The 22,426-nt window shown below is 31.8% G+C and overlaps 1 protein-coding gene across 1 annotated transcript in view; it reads left to right on the forward strand.

Annotated features, from left to right (window-relative positions):
* LOC124544158 (semaphorin-2A-like) overlaps window positions 1-15,284 on the forward strand; it is a 58,874-nt gene extending 43,590 nt beyond the window's left edge. Inside the window, exons 2-14 of the mRNA XM_047122617.1 lie at window positions 4,575-4,662; window positions 6,341-6,392; window positions 6,684-6,854; window positions 7,373-7,643; window positions 7,827-8,057; window positions 8,380-8,525; window positions 8,688-8,803; window positions 10,359-10,513; window positions 10,968-11,148; window positions 11,402-11,677; window positions 11,790-11,924; window positions 12,484-12,592; window positions 12,995-15,284. Coding sequence (XP_046978573.1) covers window positions 4,575-4,662; window positions 6,341-6,392; window positions 6,684-6,854; window positions 7,373-7,643; window positions 7,827-8,057; window positions 8,380-8,525; window positions 8,688-8,803; window positions 10,359-10,513; window positions 10,968-11,148; window positions 11,402-11,677; window positions 11,790-11,924; window positions 12,484-12,592; window positions 12,995-13,069 — 2,006 coding nt within the window. The 3' untranslated portion in view covers window positions 13,070-15,284. The remainder of the gene's footprint in view (window positions 1-4,574; window positions 4,663-6,340; window positions 6,393-6,683; window positions 6,855-7,372; window positions 7,644-7,826; window positions 8,058-8,379; window positions 8,526-8,687; window positions 8,804-10,358; window positions 10,514-10,967; window positions 11,149-11,401; window positions 11,678-11,789; window positions 11,925-12,483; window positions 12,593-12,994) is intronic.
* Window positions 15,285-22,426: the final 7,142 nt, after the last annotated feature.

The raw sequence follows: 22,426 nt of genomic DNA on the forward strand, positions 1-22,426 counted from the left end.
ATTCTTAACTGCAATTTTTTTCCCATTAAAATTTCTCTAAAAATAATTAAAAACATTTATCAAAACTTCCCTTTCAAATAAATAAAGATTTTAGTGGAGGAAATCGAACGAAAATGCACACAATTGTTTATATGCACACAAAAATTAGCACGTACATACAGAGCGACTCAAAGTTGGACTTTATCATTATTACATAGTATAAAACAAAGTCGCTTACCGCTGTCGGCCCCTGTGTATGCTTAGATCTTTAAAATTACCACAGGAATTTGATGCAGTATTTTTAATAGATAGATTGTTTTAAGAGGACGGTTTACATGTTCAATACATGTACAATATAGTAAAGGAATGCTGATAAATTTAGAGATTTCAAAAGTGATGTCGTAAAAAAACTTATTTTTGCGCTACATTGCAAACGAACTAAACCCTACGACTACTACAGCACTTAACTCCTTAAAAGTGTCTTTAAAAAAGTTTACGATGGTACTGTTACTACTACTACTGTCGGATAACCCATAGTAACCATTTTTTATCCCTCACTTTTTTCCTAGAAATAATGGCTTATTTTCGAAGCGACTTAAGCATTTATTTGATTTTATCAACCATTATTTCTTATCCAATAAAGTACCTTAAATACATTATGCATTTAATATAGATCAATATAGCTCTGTAAGTTAAATGAATAATTTCGAAGATATTACAGATTTAACGCGAAGGGACATAGCTGTTTGTATTGTCAAACAACTGGAAAAACTATGAACGTTGCAAGACATTCTGCAATAGATTTAGTATCAAAATTGCACCAGCGCGAAGCCGGGGCGGGTGGCTAGTATATGTACATAATAACATTTGTGTAAAAATACATTAAATGTAGATAAATAAAATTGTTAATTGACTCGAATTCCGAATTGTGGCGAGGCAATGCGACCGAATAAAATAAAACAAATAAGGTTTTAAAAACAGCTGCCGCATGTGCAGCAAGTATAACGTTGACTAACATTCACATTGTCGTTTTGGAATGTTCAGACATTCCAGTTGAACTGGAAAGCACTTGTCGCTATTGTTCACCGCTCCCATTCAAAAGATTCAAGTATTGTAAATAAAAGCCATAATATCATTTATTTCAAAATGCTTAAATTTTTATATATATATTTAATTCTATTTTTATTTGAATACAATAAGAATACAATAACACGATAAGTTTTTTTTATATAGATGTAGATATTTCTGATTCGATATGAGCGAGTCTATCGTGTGTCCCAAAATAAATTTAATGATTCAGGTACAAAATTAGGTAGTTCATACAAAACGGAAGTTGTTAGTTTGTAGGCATTCGGCACACGCACAGTTTTTTTAAATAAATCGTCAGAGAGAAAAAGAGGGAATGCCTATCTCAGTCACGAGCTAACTTTATTTGTTACATTTAAACCGTAAATATAATGAATAAAAAGGATTTACTTGGTGTGAGGGTTTTGCACAAGCCCGTTTGTATCCCGTCAAATTCATCATATATTCTACCGGCAAGTAGGAGCACTTAGTATTGTTGTTGTCGTTTTAAAGCGCAAGTGACCCAGTACAATTACAGGTACAAGAGGTAACATGCTAACTCTCAAAATTGGTGGCGCATTGATGATGTATGAAATAGTTAATATTTCTTACACAGCGCTAATGTTTATGGGCGGTGCTGACCACTTAACGTCATGGTGGCTCATTTGTCCGTCCGCCTACTAATATGATAAAAGAAAAAAGTTGGCAGTATTTAAAATAGTCAACGTTATAATAAGTTCTAAAGTAAATTTCGCAAGACTAAAAATATTACAACTATTTTCAAATTTGACTGGCTATTTTTTTTTGTATTCTCTACGTAAATAGTTTAAACATTTAGTGGAATCAAATGTGCAACAGATTATTTATTTAGTGTCGCAATATTTCTAAAATTAACAATAATATACGAATATTCTATGTTATCTTCACATAATTAAAAAAAGCTGTGCTTTAGGCACATATGCGCTTCGTAATGAATATTCGAAAATAATTTTAAAACGGCGCATTTTCCACACAAACATACAGCTCCGGCAGACTTGTTGCGGTATTTAATCGGCCGATGTTATCTGCATAATGCGGTCGTCAGCTAGCGTCGCGCGAACTTCACATCATTATTATAGATTTACATTTTAACCGACATCATATTGCTTGTTTGCTTTAAATTAATTTACACTGCAATTGGCTATCGATGGCTTTGTGTTGTGAATTATGAAAAATGTTCGGATGTCATTGGGTTATACATTAACCTATGTAATTATTCAGCGAAAAGAAACATTATTTTCACTATATAATTATTTAAATTATAGGTTTAGTCATTATAATCAATATTCCGTACCGGTTTTTATCTTTGACATTATCTTGTAAAATTACGTTTCAGAAGTGCTTGATTAACCTTGAATTATGCATTTTTCAATTTATAACTTAAATTATAAAATAATGTCATATATATACATTTAAAGCAGAGATGGCCCAGTGGTTAGAACGCGTGCATCTTAACCGATGATTTCGAGTTCAAACTACGGCAAGCACCGCTGATTCATGTGCTTAATTTGTCTTTATAATTCATCTCGTGCTCGGCGGTGAAGGAAAACATCGTGAGGAAACCTGCATGTGATAAATTTCATGGAAATTCTGCCACATGTGTATTCCACTAAACCACATTGGAACAGCGTGGTGGAATATGTTCCAAACATTCTCCTTAAAGGAAGAGGAGGCCTTTAGCCCAGCAGTGGGAATTTAAAGGCTGTTGTTGTTGTATATACATTTGATTAAAATCAAAACTTTTACTTTATAGACATTATTCAATTGAATAATTATTTTACTAAATGACCAAAAACGTAGTGTTTACATAGTAACGTAAATATAGTCACGTATACGTCCGAATAGTTACAAGAATACACAGCATTAGGCCTCAGTTTATGTAACCGAAACGTCGCACAAACGGCCACATTTCCTGACAAATTAGTTCGGACCTCAAGGTTTATAGGGTTGGAGTTATATGATTTTATTAGAAGCGTTATACACGGCACGTGCCGATTTCTGCTTGCTAAATTGTTGTATATAGTTCGTTAGATACTCAAACAATGGCTTTATTAGAGCAGAAATCGTCTAGTATTCAAACTGATTGAACGTAATATTACCATAAGATGAATGTTAAAAATAATATGAAAAAGGAGCTTAAGTTGAACATTTTTAAACTAGTATGGTAATCCAGTCAAATTGAAATAATAGTTTTTAAAACTATTTGGGAGAGTGCCCACTTTTCTGTTAGAGTATGACGGGCATAAGTTCTCATTTACACGCTTTGCTGCAATAATACCGCAGTCTTTTTAAATCTTTAGTTCATAAAAAATAAAATAAAAACTCTTTTTTTTGTAAAGCGTCCATTACGTGTAAAGAATATTTTTATATAATAAAAGCAAATATAGCATGAAACAACGATGATTAGGAATACATTATTTTGAAAATCACCGGCAAATACAATTTGATATAAACACTGATAATAATAAACGCCCGAAAGTTTTAAAAGGATACGATATTAGTCAGTTTAATATATTTGAGTAGTGGTTTCTGTAAAACGTAACGGTGCCGCGCAGAGTCACGAGACGTCGCGTGTAGTCCTGCCAATAATCGGCTGCTATTGTAGCCGGCTTATAATTAGCTGTTGAAATTGCGACTACCCGGTATTTTAGTGGAGTTTCGTGCGAAATATTTATCGTACTATTATCATAAATGTATTGTATTATTGTAATACGTTTGTGCTTTTTATGTAAACGGACTTATCTGATAATAATTTGATAGGTGTTTACTTTAAAGGTCAACGAACTCATCGTCTCTACTGAATTCTAATCGTAATTAATGGTTACGTTGTAATGTATTTAAGTTTTCCTGGATAAAATTATCATTTTATTATTCCGTCTACCCTAAATAAATTAATGCAACAACAGATTACTGGCATATACTTGTACTAAGTACTATTGAATCATCTTCATGTATAATTCAATATAACCTCGACTAACGTTGTGGATTAGATTCCTTATCCATCAAGCAGATCAACTTTTACAATAATATGATTCACTAGATCGAGGTGATATGTCATTTTAATGGTATTTATTGAAATGAAGGTTATTGATACACATAATTGTTGCCTTTTTAAGTTTACCATACCCATAAAAGAAAAATAATATTTTTTATTTGGCACGTTTAAATCGTTCGTTAGTTCGATCGTTAGTTTATAATACTTAATTAATCGGTGGGCTATATTGTCGCAATAGATCAATGGCGCGATAGATCTAGTTTACAAGTTTAATGATTATGTCAGGAAACAATCTGTCTGCATATATATATGTTTATGCCTAACACCTGACAACCAACTCATATATGCGAGTGAAGTAGCGTACGTCAACTAGTTTACTATAAATGAACGGTACCTATATGGTGACTTACATTAAGTCGTATAAACCTGCTACTATTAAATTACGACATAAAGTGTGAAATTATTGTTTTACTATGATATTCTATTTATTTTTCAGATCACATACGGGAGTTCTCTTGTGGAAATCTTTTTTATCGTACTCTTTATCTGGTTGAAGAAAGAAACACGCTTTATGTCGGTGCTATGTAAGTGAAACAATTATAATATATTTAATTATACGTCTGACTATATACCATACGATTTTACATTAAATAAGTTAGTTAATAATACAAGTTTGCTTATAACATTGGTAATATGGTACAGTTTGTCAAATATTGATGGCAATTTTGGTCACCTTTCGTTTCATTGGGTCCTAGCGTGATGTTATCTGACTGTTGCTTTTGAGATTAACACGCTCAAATAAACAACCACTCCAGCTTCACTTATAATGTAAATATAAATAAATATATATATGTATGTAAAATATAGAATAAATATATTTACCATGATCGCCTTATTATCAATTAATCTTAGGTACCTAAGAAACTCGAATGAACAATTCTTACTAAATTTAAAAAAAATTATGTACGTCTTTGCGTATTTATACTTTATGAGAATATTATAGTTAAATTAATATTTTTTAAACATAAAATAAACATCAAATATTTAATTTTCTTAACATTTGTGCGATAACATTAATCGAGCACAACTGCTTGCGGAATTACTTGCTAAGTTACAGCCTCACCTGAGACACTAAACGACTAAATGCACGTGTACAGTACACTTTACAGAAAGTCCCAAGGCGCAATTGGTTTTTGTATACTGTTATAATAAAACTAACGGAATAGATACGATACAAAAAAATTTAAGGATTTATGTTTGAGAATATTTTTCGTCGTAAGGGATTGCTTGCAGAATTTTGTTGCAAAATACCAGTTCTAATTATGTATGTATTCGAACGTAGTTATAAACAAAGTGTTATGATTATTGATATAATTTTAATCGTATTATTTCGTAGCGTAAACATTACAAAACGTAGTATGTCTACGAATTCCTGGAATGTTATTTCGTTTTTTTATTAGAATTTCCATGATTTTAATCAAGTGGCTTTCTGGGTTGGGGTTGTCTCTCGAAATATATAATGCTCACATTAAAGTTAACTTTGCGATTCACTAATGTAACAAAAGAAAAAAACTAAAATTGATTTTTGCAAATTACAAATTCTAAATTTTTATTTTACACGCACTTATCTATCCTTAAATATTTAATATTCAAAAATACCTTTTACAGTCTCATCACGTGTGACCCTTTAAAATATTTAATATTTAATGTCCTTCAAATAAGTTTGAGGGTCGCTAAACCTATTTTTAATTAAAACTTTCAACGGCCATACTGAATGTATTAATATATTAGGTTTAGATTTGTTTATTAATGTTATACTCAGGCCCGTCCAGACACATTTACTATGTATTTCACTGTTAAAAGGCAGTACTTTGTATCCCTGTTTCCCGTATATTTAGATCCCTTAGTTAGCGGCAGGAGGAAGTAATATACTTCTTAGAGTGCTATTTTATACGGGCGAAGGTAGCTCATTGTCTGCCGGCCTTCCTAAAATAAAAATATATCAGACCTCTTTTGTAAAGTTTTATGAATTAAAATATTGAACGGTGAATCATATACATACTAAATCGCTGCAATGATAATTATTCATCATTACGAAGAAATGAGGCAAGACAAGAGTGGCAATTATCAGTAATTTTCGTCATCCTTTTTGTACGTTGTTTTGGATCTCATGCATAAATTGCAGTTTCGTAATGGTTTTATTTTGGTTGCAATTTCATGTTAATTAGTACTATAAATAAATTTTATAATGTTTTCTTACAGGGATCGAATATTTAAGCTTAATATGACTGATATAAGTCAGTCGCACTGTGAGGTTAGTACTGATTACTATTTCTTAAAGTAAATTAAACATAGGAATTATAATAGTAAAATATGTTATAAAATATGAACACATAAAAATGAATGATTTTGTTATTGTTGACCATATCATATAAATTACTTGAAATTAGTTGTGTGATGTTTTAATACTAAATAAGGTTAAATTTACATTTGGGTAGTAAACATGTTTAATTTGAATCGTTCTTGATTTCTCACCCGTTTTAATGCATCCTCTAGAATATTCTCTATGTAGGAAAATTAGTGATACATACTGATTATATTGCAGAGAGATGCGTTGCTGTTAGAGGCAAGTAACGTCGCTCGATGTGTAAGCAAAGGCAAATCAGAGCCGTTTGAGTGCAGAAACCACATCCGAGTGTTGCAGCCGCTCGGCGACGGCGAGCGTCTCTATGTGTGCGGCACGAACGCACACAGCCCCAAGGACTGGGTGGTCTACGTGAGTTAATCCCTAAAATTACCTCAACAACTTTCATACCCTCTGCGTTTGGAGTATAGTCTGTATCTGCGATATTATTTTATAACACCTGTTGTTTTACAAATCATTTTGCATTGTTTTGAACCCGCTACAAAAGATCATAATTAAGAGATATTAGTAGGTAATTGAATCAATTTATTATTTATAAAAATATAAGTTTTATTATAAAATTAAACAATTTATTTATTGTATAAATTAAAGAAGATATTTATTAATGTATTTTTTAAAACGTTTTACTGTTACACTTTAACATTAAAATATTTTTTTTTTAAGATTTATAATAATTTACATGAACATAATTTTAAGAAAAAACGAGAATATAGTCCGGGAATATTAATTCCCTTATTAAGTTTACTTCATGTAAAGGGACCATGGAATCGTTAAATTTTGTAGCAAATTTTATTGCTTTTATTTGTGTTTGTATACGATTAAAATGTATGCATAATAGTGGAATAAACGCTACATTTTATGATAATCAGCTAAACCTCACACATCTCCCGCGGCACGAGTACGTGCCAGGCGTGGGGCTTGGCGTGGCAAAGTGTCCATATGACCCGGCGGACAACAGTACGGCGGTGTGGGTCACGCGGGGCAACCCCGGCGGCCTGCCAGCTCTCTACGCAGGCACCAATGCCGAGTTCACTAAAGCAGACCCGGTCATTTTCCGAAACGACTTATTTGATTTTCGAACAGGTCAAAAAAGGTTTAACTTCAAACGGACGTTGAAGTATGACTCCAAATGGTTGGATAGTGAGTGCTATTATATTAAATTTATTATGTGTATAAAAATTTATAAACCGAATTTTACTTATGTATATGTATTTGTATTTGTAGTGAAATTTTATATACGAGATCGTATGTATATGAAAATATATTTTCTAATCAAATCAAATCTGTTTTACGAGTGTAAGTTTTATTTTCAATCTGTTCTAGAAACCAATTTCGTGGGTTCTTTCGACGTCGGCGAGTACGTTCTGTTCTTTTTTCGGGAAACTGCCGTTGAGTTCATGAACTGTGGGAAAGCAGTGTACTCTCGAGTAGCTAGAGTATGTAAACAAGATACTGGCGGCAAGCACATACTGAGCCAAAATTGGGCTACTTATTTGAAAGCCAGGCTTAATTGCAGCATACCAGGAGAATTCCCGTTCTATTTTGATGAAATACGTAAGTCAACTGGCTCTATACTCGAACGATTGTGTCGTATCATAGGAAGCTTAAGTGTATTTACCGAAGTTGAAGCACGCAAGTTCATTGTTTTAAATTGGATTTCTTAACACAGCTGTAAAAGGTTTCTTAAAAGTACTTTATACGTAGCCTTAAATTTACGAGTTTTTCATTGCTTTAAAGTAAGAACATTCCCTTTTAAAAGCTTTTAGTTTAATATGAAAAATGGCTTTAATTAAAGAACCGAATTAAAGTAATTTTATTTCTGTAAACGGAGGCCATAAAGTGAATAAGATTTTTATATTTTTTTGTTACAAAATAGAGAGTGTATATCAGATGCCGGGCGACCCGAGTCGGTTTTACGCTGCATTCACGACGGGCGCTAGTGACGGTTTAATCGGCTCTGCAATTTGTACCTATACTATGGAAGACATTCAAGAAGCTTTTGCCGGACGATTCAAGGAACAAGTTCGTGCTTTTATCCTTTTCATTACAAACCGCACTATATGTACATATATATTATTTTGACATGAGAGTTATTCTTAAATATTTCCAAAAAATATTATACAATAATAACACTATGGATCTTTATGATGTTTTTTGTAGTAATTTGGATTTTTCTTAATTTAGGCAACATCAAGCTCAGCTTGGCTACCTGTACTGAGAGCGCGAGTTCCTGAGCCTAGGCCCGGAACATGTGTGAACAGCACTGAGGCACTTCCAGATAACGTGTTAAATTTTATTAGGTGATTACATTATATTTTAAGCTTTCATTGACGATATTAAGATTTCGTATAGTTACTATGTGGCTCCGACAAAATTGAATAGAGTCACTACTTCTCAAACTATGAGTGTCAACGCTGACTAAGGGAATTTTCGTTAAGCATATATATATATCAATCGAACACGTAAGCGCTCCAACTACCCACATATAGTGACGGGGAAGTAACCACAACCCGCTCGTAAAAGTGCGCAAATTCCTTTTTATGCAGCGGCCTCCTCATATAAATAAGGGAGCAACGCAAGCATTATGATTTAATATAGAAAAGATATTCGAACTTAAACTTCGAAAACAATAAAATTTCTTGTTAGATTAATCTTATCACATTAGCCATAGTTAAATATTATAATTAAAAAAGTTGTAGGAATAAAAAATAACTTGCAATTTTTTTTAACGCTGCAAATAGTTTTGCCAATTTTATATAAGCTTAATGAGAAGACCAGATAAATCGTCGACCATTAAATCAAACGAAAAGCAACCTTCAGAAAATCTAATAAAAGGGAATAAGGTTAATAGAAAATCAGATTGTTTGGTTTTGTTCCCTTAAGACTAATCTCCGCAAGGTTAGACCTCACATTAGTTTCGCGACGCGTGTGTTCCCTTAATTGGGTCACACACCTACCTACAGTCCAACATCCTAATTGATCGTGAAGCGAAATTACATCTGATTTATTATCGCTTTTGTATTATAATTTATTTATCGCCGCTGAGCCTGTTACGGGTTACTACTAATGATTCAAAGTAACTTGACCCAATTGCTTAACGTTCTTAATTGATTTCTTATAGTCATTAAAGCTATATTGGCAAATGCGTTTCTGCTGTATAAAACGTTTATCTTGATATTATTTATTACGTTAATGTTCATTACTAGTAGTAGCCCGCAGCTTCACTCGTTTAAGGGTATTGGTTTTCAAGTGTTAGTCAAAAAAAGTAACTTGTCCTTACTTGGAGTTTAAGTATGTTTCATACTAAATTTCATAAAAATCGGTTCAGCGGCTTCGTCGCGAAAAAGCGACAGACTGTCAGACAGAGTTACTTTCACAGTACTAGTAACAATATAGATAATAGATTGACCAAGCGTTGTAACGTTTCTAGATGTAAAGTTACAACGCGACATTTAACTTTTTAAGCAACGCAAAATAAACTACTTTGGTCTTCATGTTGCAAATGCTCGCTTTATTATTTAAATATTTTAAAATTGTTAAATGCCAGGATTAAGTAATGTTATATTTTGTTTATTGTGGGGCTGTTCTGTTATAAATTGCTGCGTATTAAACGGATAATACACTGATATTTTAATAAATGAAGCTCTTGCTAACGTAACATAACTTATAAATTACTATAAAAGGAATATTATTATTATTCAATACAATAATATATATAACTAAAATATGACAATCTAAATAGCTTATTCATTGCGTTATATTGGACTACTGGCTTAAAACTTTAGTGTCATCGTTCATGTACTAAAAAAAAAAAAAAATTTTTTTTCTAAATATAGAGAAAAAACTTCTTTGTAGGTCTCATCCGCTTATGGATTCTGCTGTGAGACACGAAGGAGACACGCCTGCTTTTTACAAACGAGACCTTGTACTCACAACTCTTGTAGTAGACAGGCAGTTTGTGGATATGCTGGGGGATGATATTACATATACTGTCTTCTACGCTGGAACAAGTAAGTATAGATCGGCGGATTCGTTAGACACGTTTTAATTTATCTTTTTTTAAGCGAAACTTCATTGAGTTTGATGGGCGTAACATTTCAAGGTCGAATACGTCACGTAGTCAAAGCAAAATCATTATTCTATTATTACGTGTGGTTCCTGTGGTCTGAATTTTCATTAATTTTATTCATTTTAATTCAAAATCCAAGTGACAGAAAGCTTAAGACAAATTTCATAGAAATTCTGCCACATGTGCATTCCACCAACCGGCATTGGAACAGCGTGGTGGAATATGTTCCAAACCTTCTCCTCAAAGGGAGTAAGGCCTTTAGCCCAGCAGTGGGAATTTACAGGCTGATGTTGTATATGTACGATTTGATATCGGCCTGCGCTAACATTTTGATATAAATTCAAATCATAAATTTTCAAGTCGTGTTAAGTACATCGATTACTTTGTTCTGCTAGGTCAAGGTGAAGTATATAAAATAGTGCAATGGACTGGTGGTGGATCCCGAGTGGCAGATATATGGCGAGCCGCCGGTGACGAGCCAGTGCGCGCTCTCGCACTCTCACGACAAACGCACGCACTTTACCTCGCGACTGACAACCGAATACGACAGTTGCCATTGCGTGCGTGTACGCATCGGTAAGCAACGTTCATTGTTATGTTTAATAAGTAGAATAAATTCAGGGGTTATAATTTAATGTATTAAAAAATTTATTAAAAAATATATTCGACGCAACTTTTGGAATCAATAGTTAATAATTACTTCACGGTACACTAAAGTGTCAAGATAATATTTGACAGTACTTATAAGAATATAATAAAGTGGATTATGACAGAATTTACATATATGCAAGAACAACATTTGAAGTGTCTTATGTTTGAATGGTACTAGCTACGACAGCTGCGTGCGCTGTGTCCTCGACCCATATTGCGGATGGGACAAAGAAGTCGGAGCGTGTCGTCCGTACACGCCTGGCCTCCTCCACGACGCTACTAATTCGACGCCATCAATCTGCGAAGCTAGCGCTCCTCTCAAAACCGTTCGGGCGGGGTACGGCCAAAGCGTACACCTGGCTGCTTTTGGAAAAACGCCAGAAGCGCTAAAAGATCAGAATGTCGCATGGTACCACCACTCCCGGGAAAGAGGTCGTTACAAAATCAGTTATAAGTGAGTCGTTTTTCATTTATATCATTTTTAAAACATATTACTTTCAATTTATTTTATTGTACGTTACGAAATAATTTATAACAAAAGATTATGGTTATTTAATTCGTTTTAGTTGGGAGCGAGTGCTGCAGACATCTGAGCGTGGCTTAGTGTTGTTGTCCGTTATTGAGTCCGATCGTGGCCGATACGAGTGTTATTACGGACCCACTCTTATTGCATCTTATAATTTGGACATTGATATTCATAGGTAAAATATATAAGCATTTTTTATTATTTTCAACATTACTTTGAATATAAACAAAAAACTTCATATATTAACGAATAATTTTTTTCGTGAATATATTAGGTATTATATACATATTTCATAATATCCGTTTCGTAGCTACTTTAATTTTTATATTGAGATGTTCTTCAACCTGCCTGTGGAAAGGATTAAAGATTAAGCAATTTGCCTTTTACATATTTTTATATATTCGGTGTCAATTCTTTTTTCAAACTTTTGGTGAATATTCATATTTTACTGTATGGTAATTTGAGAATTGAAAGGAGAATAAAAACTCTTGTGGAACCTACACAAGTTTTCTTAGTAAGGCGGGTGATTTATCAGTTTAATATTGTTTAGTTTAGATTTTTTAGCGAGCTGTAGTAACTCTCCGTCTACAGTCTCTAAAAGTCGTATTGAAGAATTTGGCAAAAACCTATACAATTTCGATAAAATAAAAATAAATCTGCTCTAATCACTACATGGCAGATAAAAGTTGTTCTCGATTATATGTGATATAATAATAAAACTTAACACATTATAGGTGCACACAACCTAATAAGTCTCAGGAATACAGACAGGTGTATTCAGACTGGTGTCACGAATTTGAAAAATACAAGAGCGCTATGAAGGCGTGGGAATCACGACAAATGGTAAGAAATAACAAATTTGCAGTTTTTATTAAAATTGGTGATTTATGTAACGATAACGATTTAATTGAAGCGTTCGATAATACAATGAATAATGTATTTTCAAGAAACTTTTAAGTGTAGCTCGACGACCTCATTCTTTTACACATTGATTTTAAAATAACTTGTAATTATACATATAATGTAAAGCTGTATTATTAAATAATCGATTGACAATTTGCCTACAATCATTGGAAGGACAATATGAAATGGAAATAATGTACATAAAACATACGATTTTATTCAAGCTTAATTATAGAGTTTTCAAAATAAGAGTACATCAATTTAATACAACATAATGCTTTGAAAATTGAATTGAAATTATTTGAAAAGGCTTCCGAGTTATTTTTTTCTATAAACTTACAGCAATGTTCCAAAAACATGAATTCATCGAGCCAGCAAAACAGCATGAGCAACGAGATCGTGGCCTCACTGCGGTGATAGGGCACAGTTCACTAGATTAATGAGTGATTGCATTGAGCGACGTCGGCATTAGCTATCCGATATTATGTCGATTATATTTCTCTTTTTACGATAACGAAATTATTGCCTTTCATATAACATACTTATTGAAAACCAATAGCAATTGTTATAAAATATAATTATTACGATTTTGTGAGTAACAATGAATAACAAATTTTAAGCAAGATCTTATTTTTGCTGATGGTAACAAATATGTCTTATTTTTGTAAAAAGAGAAATTATAATTATAACAATGTACGTATATATTGAAGTTATTGTTCATAAAAATCTATTGGATTTGCAATTCGGTATATGATTATTACAATACTGTTTGCGTAGTGATTGACGGAGCATAAATGATGAAGCTAGCATGAGTTGTACGTCTGTAACGTTATAGAATGAGACCGAGGGGAAATATAATTTGGTAAAGGAATGATCTGCGAAAATAGATATGTCGGCTGTTACGCACACTGCGCTTCTTGATCGATGACTGACATTTGTTTGACTTGCTTTGCAACTATTTCGTCTCTGAGATTCAGCAGTATCATAATATCGGATAGTTTGTGTTACAAACGAAAATTGATAATAATCAAATTGTTGATGAAAGCGACTGAGTAATAAACATAGCGTTTTAAGCTTTTCTTTATGTTATCCGTTTGTAATTAAGTATTGTCTAAAGTTCACCTCCATATTGGAATTTGTCTGTAAATATAATATTGAGAATGGAAATAATCCATGAAATTCAAATGCTGTGATATCAGTTTGCGTTTACGTCTCTGTAAATGAAATGAGTAAGAAGTAACGTGTAATGTAATTGGTGTTTATTAAACCTATGAAATGTTTTAACATGTTTGTTTGTTTCTTGTTTGTTTTGGTTTTTTGAAGACCAATAACTGTCTTTTTATTAAATATATTTAAGGTATTATAAATTAATAAGTTCACCTTCTCTCACGTCCATTCAGAGTTTTTTCTATAGCAAAAATCAATACAAACGCCAATTTAGGTTAGAGGGTAAATATATTATAATATTTATATTAAAAGCTTATTTATACAAGTCCGGGAATGCCTTGGATCGCGACAGCATTTATGTAGTTATAGTTATGTTAACAGAAGTTTACAAAGTTGCGTGTTAGATGTTATTCTGAAATCGTAGTTACATGTTTTAATTTGGTTCTTTATGTTCAAATACAGTGTTGATTTGTTGCCGTAAAATGTAATTTTAGGCCCACTTCGGAGTTTTAAACCGAATTTAATAGAAATTGTTTTGTTATTAATAGGTAATCTCGCTAGAATAGTGCCTTGTGAAGCATGCTTATAGACTATTAAAATTATTAAAAAAATAATAAGATATTGAGTAATATTTTTGTGCATTGTGTAAAGTAAAATTGCTTAGATCATAAGTACGACACTTAGTAATATGAAAATAAAGCAATAACGTTCAACTAATAGAAAAGTCGCCAGTATTAAATTATTTCTAATAAAATAAATAAATTGTTAAGTAAATTGTTCCAGCTACAAAGATCGCTTTATTATTTTATATTGTTAATTTTGATTGGTAGATCTAACTGTCGGGTGAAAATGAAATATTTCCATTTTTTTAAGAAAAGTGAGTTAAAACGAAACGCAATAATTAGTTGGTAATTATATCTTGAATTATAAATGTCTTATTAAAAAAATACATAATATATATTACTTTCATGCACACTAGTTGACATTGTATATGTTGACAGCCGTTGTTAAATTAAACATATAATTTTCCCATTCTGACTTTATTGTCGTTAGTGAATATATAATTATTATAATAATAACAATAGCCCGAAACGGGACGAATACCAAGAACTGGATGAAAATATATAGGTTTATTTTAACATCAATAAGTTTATGGAATAATAATATTTTATTCTAGATACATCAGTTTTTTTCTCTGTTCATTAACGTTGTTGTGTTTCAATTTCTAAATAACATAATTAGTGCCAGTTTGTTAAACCGATGCCTATTACGTAATTTAATTAAAACAATTATCTGTCTATTTATTTTAAAGTTTTTTTTTATCCTTAAAAATACTGTAAAAATATTGAAAATGTTTATTGTAAATAAAATATGTTTTCGTAGACAGATCCCAATTATATAGGTATGTTTATTGTATAATATATGACTAAGCTAGATTATAAGCTATTGTTTTATAAAAGGAACACAAAATAAATTATTTTAGATCTACCTGACTTTCATTAAACAGCATGTGCGTGAATAAAATTCGTCTATTATTAAATAAATCGTTAATAATTCCTCTGTTTTAGCAAGATGAATTAAATTCAATTGATGCGGTTTGAAAAGTCGTTTCACAGTATTTCTATCTTTTTACGGGTAATGAAATTCGAGTATCGTAAACGGCGTCTGTCTAAGATTGGCGAACATCATAGGATTTAATTACCGAGGGGACTGAATAATTGGCGACTCGCCTCTAACGGCCACGCTTTACGGCCAAATTAATAGATTCCCACTGCAGCCCCCACTGAACCTCATTTTGTTATTAATTACCGAACTAATATTTGAGCAATGATAGTAAATTATTGAATGAATTCTTAATATTCTTCGCAATTTAATATTCTTAGATTACCGCTATTTAATTTAATATTCGAAACGACATAACATTTGTGTAATTTATTATTAAATTTATTTTTTTATTGTTATAATTTTTTTGTGCTTTATATCATGATACGATTCTTTTAACATGTTTTTAATCATTAGATTTAGAACGCGTGCATCATAACCAATGATTGCGGGTTCAAATCCAGGCCAGCACCACTACATAGATGTGCTTAATTTGTGTTTATAATTCATCTCGGCGGTGAAGAAAGACATCGGGAGGAAACCTGCATGTGTCCAATTTCATCGAGATTCTGCCACATTTGCATTTATAATGCGGGTTGCATTGGAACAGCGTGGTGGAATATATTCCAAACCCTCACCTTAATGGAAGAGGAGGCCTTATCCCAGCAGTGGGAAATTTACAGGCTGTTACTTTACTTTACTTTAAGAAAAATTATATCTTATTTACAAGTTAACGTAATGTTCCATATAAAGTACACACAATAAACTAGTACTACACGTTTTAAGCACAACGCATTTACAGTTAAGACCTAATCAGTACTTATTGAGAGACGAGTCAGCGCTTAAGTATTTTGAACTAATTGTAACTCTTCCGTTTAATATATTGTGATTAAATCCTAAAGTCAAAGCGTTGTACTAACACAGCTCTTATAAACTCTGTCACAAGTCATGTTGAAAGGTAAAGTCGGATGCCAGTTTCAGTGATTTCGATAGGAAATGTATTGTACAAGACTATTGTTATATATATTGGCGTTATCGCCTTTAAGTATAAATACATAAAATGGTGTGCTGAATAAGTTTGGTTCGCGAATCTGGAACAGAGATTTTTGTATTAATTAAAAACAATAGCAAGAATGATAAAACGATAAAGATTAACGTTAGATGATATCGTGTACATACGTACCATAAGTAGAGATATATCATGTTGTATAACAAAACAATACAAAAACTCTTAAAAGGTAACGGACGGTTTAATTTTTTTTTTACTCAAACGATCATTGTAAAATTTACTATCAGAAAAAAACATAGAGTACTCGTCCTCCTCTTCACGCGTGAGTGTATTCGTAGACAAAAACTAAATAATATGAAACTAATTTGTACGCACAAATCAATCCTCATTTTTTATTACTAAACCTATGATAATAAATCGAAAACTTGAACTCAATCAGCGAGGCGCATCAATTATCCTTTGATCTTTCAAGCAGTTACAAAACCGGTTGACGCGAAATTTCGACTCACTGGTTGTAATAGAATTAGGGAAAAGCTCCATTAACCAGTTTGATGAGCAATGGAACAAGCGACGGGCTGTCTGGAACTAAGAAGAGAACAAGAACAGAAATTTGCTTTTATTCCATTACGGCTATACCATTTTATTAATTAATATCCACATTGATGCAAATAAAAGACCTAAAAAGAATAACGGGACACGCGGTTAGGAAATAGACATACTACATATAAAACAATATACTGAGTAGTAGTAATGTCTTTAAAACTTAAACTGTTGTTAATATGAGAAAATACTTGCAACTCAACGGGGACAAAAACTGACAAAGTCTGTATTGTTTTGTCCGTAATTTTTCTCAATAAATATGCAATGCAAATATATACTTTGAAACCGGATTGGTAGATCTTGAGATACGTGCGCTCATAGAAACTTTTTTTTGATGAAATCGCTAGGCTGACGGGCAAATAGGCCACCAACATCGCCCATATACCAACCTTAGAAACTAGATGTTATGGTCGTCGTACCCTTCAAACCGAAACAGCTAAGTATTGCTGTTGTTGATACAATATTAAGAAATTAAATAACATTCGTTTTAAAGTTCTACGCTGGCAAATATACAGGATACATTGCACAATATTCCTAAAAATATTATTTATACGAATGAATGGTAACAATCACTTTGTTTAATTCAATTACTAACAAATTCATGCGACATTAGCGGTACTATTTATAAATGATCCAATTGTCTGATCACACTATCGGAGTTAAACCGGGCGTATATTGTCAGGCCTATTCGTAGCAGCATGTTGTGTAATCGATTACACACAACGCGTGGTGAACAATCAAAGCCTTCTAATGAGCACTTGTGTTAGTGGAAGGTAAAAACGTAATGATTAGTCTATTGAACTTGAAAAATATTAAAGAATGGCCCAAAATGTAGTGTTTTATTTATAGCGTTCATTCTAAAATAAGACTTTGATGCATAACATACAGTTGAAATTCTCAAATATTTGTTTACAAATCCTCAATCTTCTTTTTTTGTCCCATTTCCGGACAGATGCAGTTTACACCTTTAAGCGTTTTGCCTAGAAATGCCTGCCACTAGTTTTGACAGTTTATCTATTTGAACTAATTAAATAAAAAAATAACAAAAAGAAATAGCGATTTCAAACAAAATACCATTTTAAAACCAATAAATATGCACTAAAAGTAATAAAAATAATTGCGCATTCAAAATATTTTTTTTAAAAAGTCGATTTACGACTGTATGATGTAGTTACAATTATTGTTAGTATATTTGGAGCCGGTGTCAGCCAGGAATACTGAAATATCAAAAAACAATGCTAAAATACTTAAAGAAATATGTGTTTTACAAATTACCCTTTATACGATAATATGCTGGGTCAATTAAGGGACTCGTATCGCACCTTTTTCCGTGCCTGACATCGACTCCATATAGAATTATGTTGTCTATAGGTATACTATCTTAAAAACACTGCCTTTTTTTCAAGATTTTTGTACGTTTGTATTGTAGGTACGTTGTATTCTTTATGTTTATATTGATATTTACAATACACTGCAATTATAGCGATTTTGTAAATTCATCATCCAAGAAGGTGTAACTAGGGAGGTTCGATAAAAGTTCTAAAATCATCTTTTATTGATGTTTAAAATATATAATACGTTTATGAATAAAGGTTTTAGGTTAAATCACTTTTGAAAATTCACCCCTTAAAAAGGTAAAATTGGGAATGAAACTTTTTATATAAATTCGGAATTGTTTAGGATTTTGTTTCTAAGTGAAATGTTACCGTGTTCTCCTATGGGATAACCCATCGGGTACACGGATAACATTTAATTTTAAATTACAGCCTACATAAATAAAGTTATTCGGTAACCTTTTGTATTAAGTATTACTTCATTAAATTTTGATTACTAATTTACAGTATATATAAATTATTTGTTGATGTTTAGTTAACTATGTTAATTTATTCGAGAAAAAGAGAAACTATTATTTTTTTTGGCACTTTTGTTGGTAGAATTTACTTTTCAAACTAGTGGTTACATTACCTGCTGTTAGTGTGTTGCATTTAACAACGAATCCTATGATTCAAAAGTTGAGCGTCGTTAAATTAATTTTATTTTTGACTTGATGTCATTTATCATGTGTATGTATTTAAAAGGGATAGGAATCGGTTTCGACCAACTACCGGATGAATAAAAATATTTTTTGGTTGAAAAAGTGAGTGAATTCCGCCTTTTATTTATAGCCAGAGTTCTTTATCTGTTGCAATAAGCGACTTCTTAGTCACATTATATGCCGTTAAACTGTGATCGCTCTTATAACGATACATTGAAATTACTTATACCTAAGATTTGAAGCATTTACCACACCCCTGCTCTAGGTGCCTAAGTATAATCTTTTTTTGGTTATGTGCCTGACTGTCCGACAATGTGGTCAAACTAATTAATAGTAAGAAATGGACGATTTATACTGAAAATAATATGAATATGCGTAAACATACCTTTCATTTACCGGTTATTTACGACTATTACTACAACTTCCGATAAAAATGAGGTTTTCAATACATTGTACATTTTTTTGTCCGTATATTATCCATTATCCAATAAAATTTAAAGAAGAGAACAAATAAACTAAGTTCCAGTTAAGATGTCTTTTTTAATTATTAATTTTTTGTTAAGAAATATTAAAAAATGTCGAGGAAAATATGGAAAAAGAAATGGCGTTACTTTTTTAAGCTGACGCTGTGCTGTTTTTAATATATCCGTGTGAATGTAAACTTCTAAATGATCCTTGTAATATAACATTTAGTTGCTCATAAGTTATTTGTCTTTATTTTATTTAAAAAAATGCCCTAAAATCTAGCTATGCCAGGCTAGATTTTTTTAAATTAAGAAATTACAAATACTCCTATTTACCCCTTTTTAAACTTATCACTTGTATTAGAACGGTCAAGATTGATTTTTGACATCGCTAGGCTGGCCCGTAAAGTATGGCACAATTAACGCTTGAATATATGATTATTTTATAAATATTAATATTTCAAAATACAGGATATTTAAAATTTCAAAGGGCCTCAGTTAAATTACATTAAATAAACTACCTAAATTCTATTTCCCAATGAAAACGCCGTAGAATTGTTACGGTCGCAAATTTGAATTAATCTTTTACAAAGCCGTGTTAGTAGTTTAAGCTTAAGGGCTGCCGTTATAATAAAATGCAAATTGACAGAGATTTAATCCGGACTTATAGCGCTGATTCCAATAACTGTTAATAATCCGCTCTACAAATGCGTTGCGTCGCTCGTAGTTGTAGTTATACTGATAAGTAGATCTTAATATTGACACGATATAGCTATGATATTGTTTATTATAATTTAAGTACAGTTATATTAGTATCATAAATTATATCTGTAAATTTTAATATATATTAATCAGATAGACAAAGTATAAAAAAATAGGCGTTAAAATAAAAAGCTCCAATCTATATTGATGATCTACTTAGGAACTGTATAAATAGTAATCAATTTCTTTTATAAGTAACTTTTAAAATATCTGCCTAAAATCTTTTAATTTATCGATATTTAAAACAGTAATTCATAATTTAAAAGATCTACTTTTATAAAACAAGAACGTGAGAAGTGGTGACTACATAGTTAGCTCTATGTCTGTATCCCTGTTAAATCACAATTCCGATAGTCTTTGTGTAAAATTAAACCGTTTTTTGGATTGTATTTTATAAACTTAACCAATTAAACATGATGATTTTTTTGTTATTTAAAATAAATATACATATATATATATTCGTGTACATTTTATTTACAACCAAGATAAAGAGTACAATAAGCCCAAAAAATATTGACCATGAATTATGTAAATCTAACCTCTATTGATACTCAACCGACTCATTACTAACGCCCGCGAGTCTAATCCGCATCATTAGAATGGGATACAAGTATTGAAACGTAAGTTAATGCGACGTTTTGGATAAAAGGATTGCCTTATTTATCCTATTACTAATTCTTTGTCGTCTTGTTATTATAGATAAAGTATTAAGGAAAGTAGGGTTTCAAATAAAAGGCCCCGAGCTTTATTTGTGAACTAGTTAGGTATGTTATCGTTTGTAATAATTTTCTTTCTTAGATACCTTTTACATCAGTATGTTTAGATCTTTAAAATTATGCTACGGTTTGGGTATGATTTGGGTGCGGTTTTTTTAATAGATGGAGTGATTCGAGAGGAAGCTGTGTATAATATAGTAAAGGAACAAACAAATATATGGTACATTAGTATCAGAATCCCCAAAACCCGTCCGAAGATGGGGTGGGTCGCTATTTTATTTTTAAAAAAGAGCACTTTACGCAAATAAATTAAGTATAATAAATTAAGAATAAAACGTTTGTGTGAATTCGCATTTCAATTGTCTTACCAGGCATAGATGCAGCCCGATAACAGAGAAAATGCATGGATAATAAGCGCATGGAAATGATATATAATCTTATAATTCGGTTTATTTATTAATTTACATATCAAGCGCAAGCAAACACTGGTACTTATCAATTGGACGATCTTCTGGCATTTAGTCATCATCAACGATCAGTTACGTGCTAGAAAAGACTGACGATATCGAGCAAGTTCGTCTGATATGTAATCAATTGAAGAATAAATCGAAAGAGTATGTACTATAAAAAATCCTACTTTGCTGTAATCTGGTGATCTGTTGATGTAAACGCTTAATCTAAGAGATACTTTGGTAAAACAATAATCAATACTATCCTTATTTTCTGTGTTTTTAATACTTTTCGAGGTATATAAACTCTTTCGTTTTAAAAACTTTTTGATTAAAAATACTCAAGTTCTTCCTCTTTTCATAGTCTAATAAAAGTAAACTCTTTTTGTATTTTTTTTCTCGTTCTTCTCGGAAACATCTCTTAATGTAAGCCGTGCATGTTAACTAATTATATTTTACACAACGTAGATTCGATGTGAACTTGCTTGTACAGCGACTATGTAATAGTTTAGAATAAGCAGATGTTCCAAATCTAATAGATAAAAGTGAAGCTGGACTAATTAAACTTTTTTAATCTGAGCAGTAGTAGCAAGGTGTCGACGCCTCGAGGCCACTCGGTCTCATCGAGATAGCTCTTTCTCAATTTAAGGATCTCGGCCGAGCCCTCTGATAAGCTTCAGATTTAGCGCTGAGCGAATTTGTTCGGGTAATTTACTTTCCGAGTTGTGAAGACAATAAAACTTGGCGCGGGTTTTACTTTTGAGTAGCTTTATTTTGTTTTGTGTAATGAAGACTTATTTTACAAGTCAAATGCTCGCTTCTAGAATTTATTTTTGTGAGTCTCGAATAACTTTATTCGGCCCTTTTACAGCATAATGTTGATTGATTGTATTTATTGTCAATATAAAAAAATATATACAAACTACTTTAAATGTAAAAAAAACATTTCATAGTTTATTATATCTTGCTA

This window comes from Vanessa cardui, chromosome 4 (assembly GCF_905220365.1).
Source record: "Vanessa cardui chromosome 4, ilVanCard2.1, whole genome shotgun sequence".
NCBI classification, from domain to species: domain Eukaryota; kingdom Metazoa; phylum Arthropoda; class Insecta; order Lepidoptera; family Nymphalidae; genus Vanessa; species Vanessa cardui.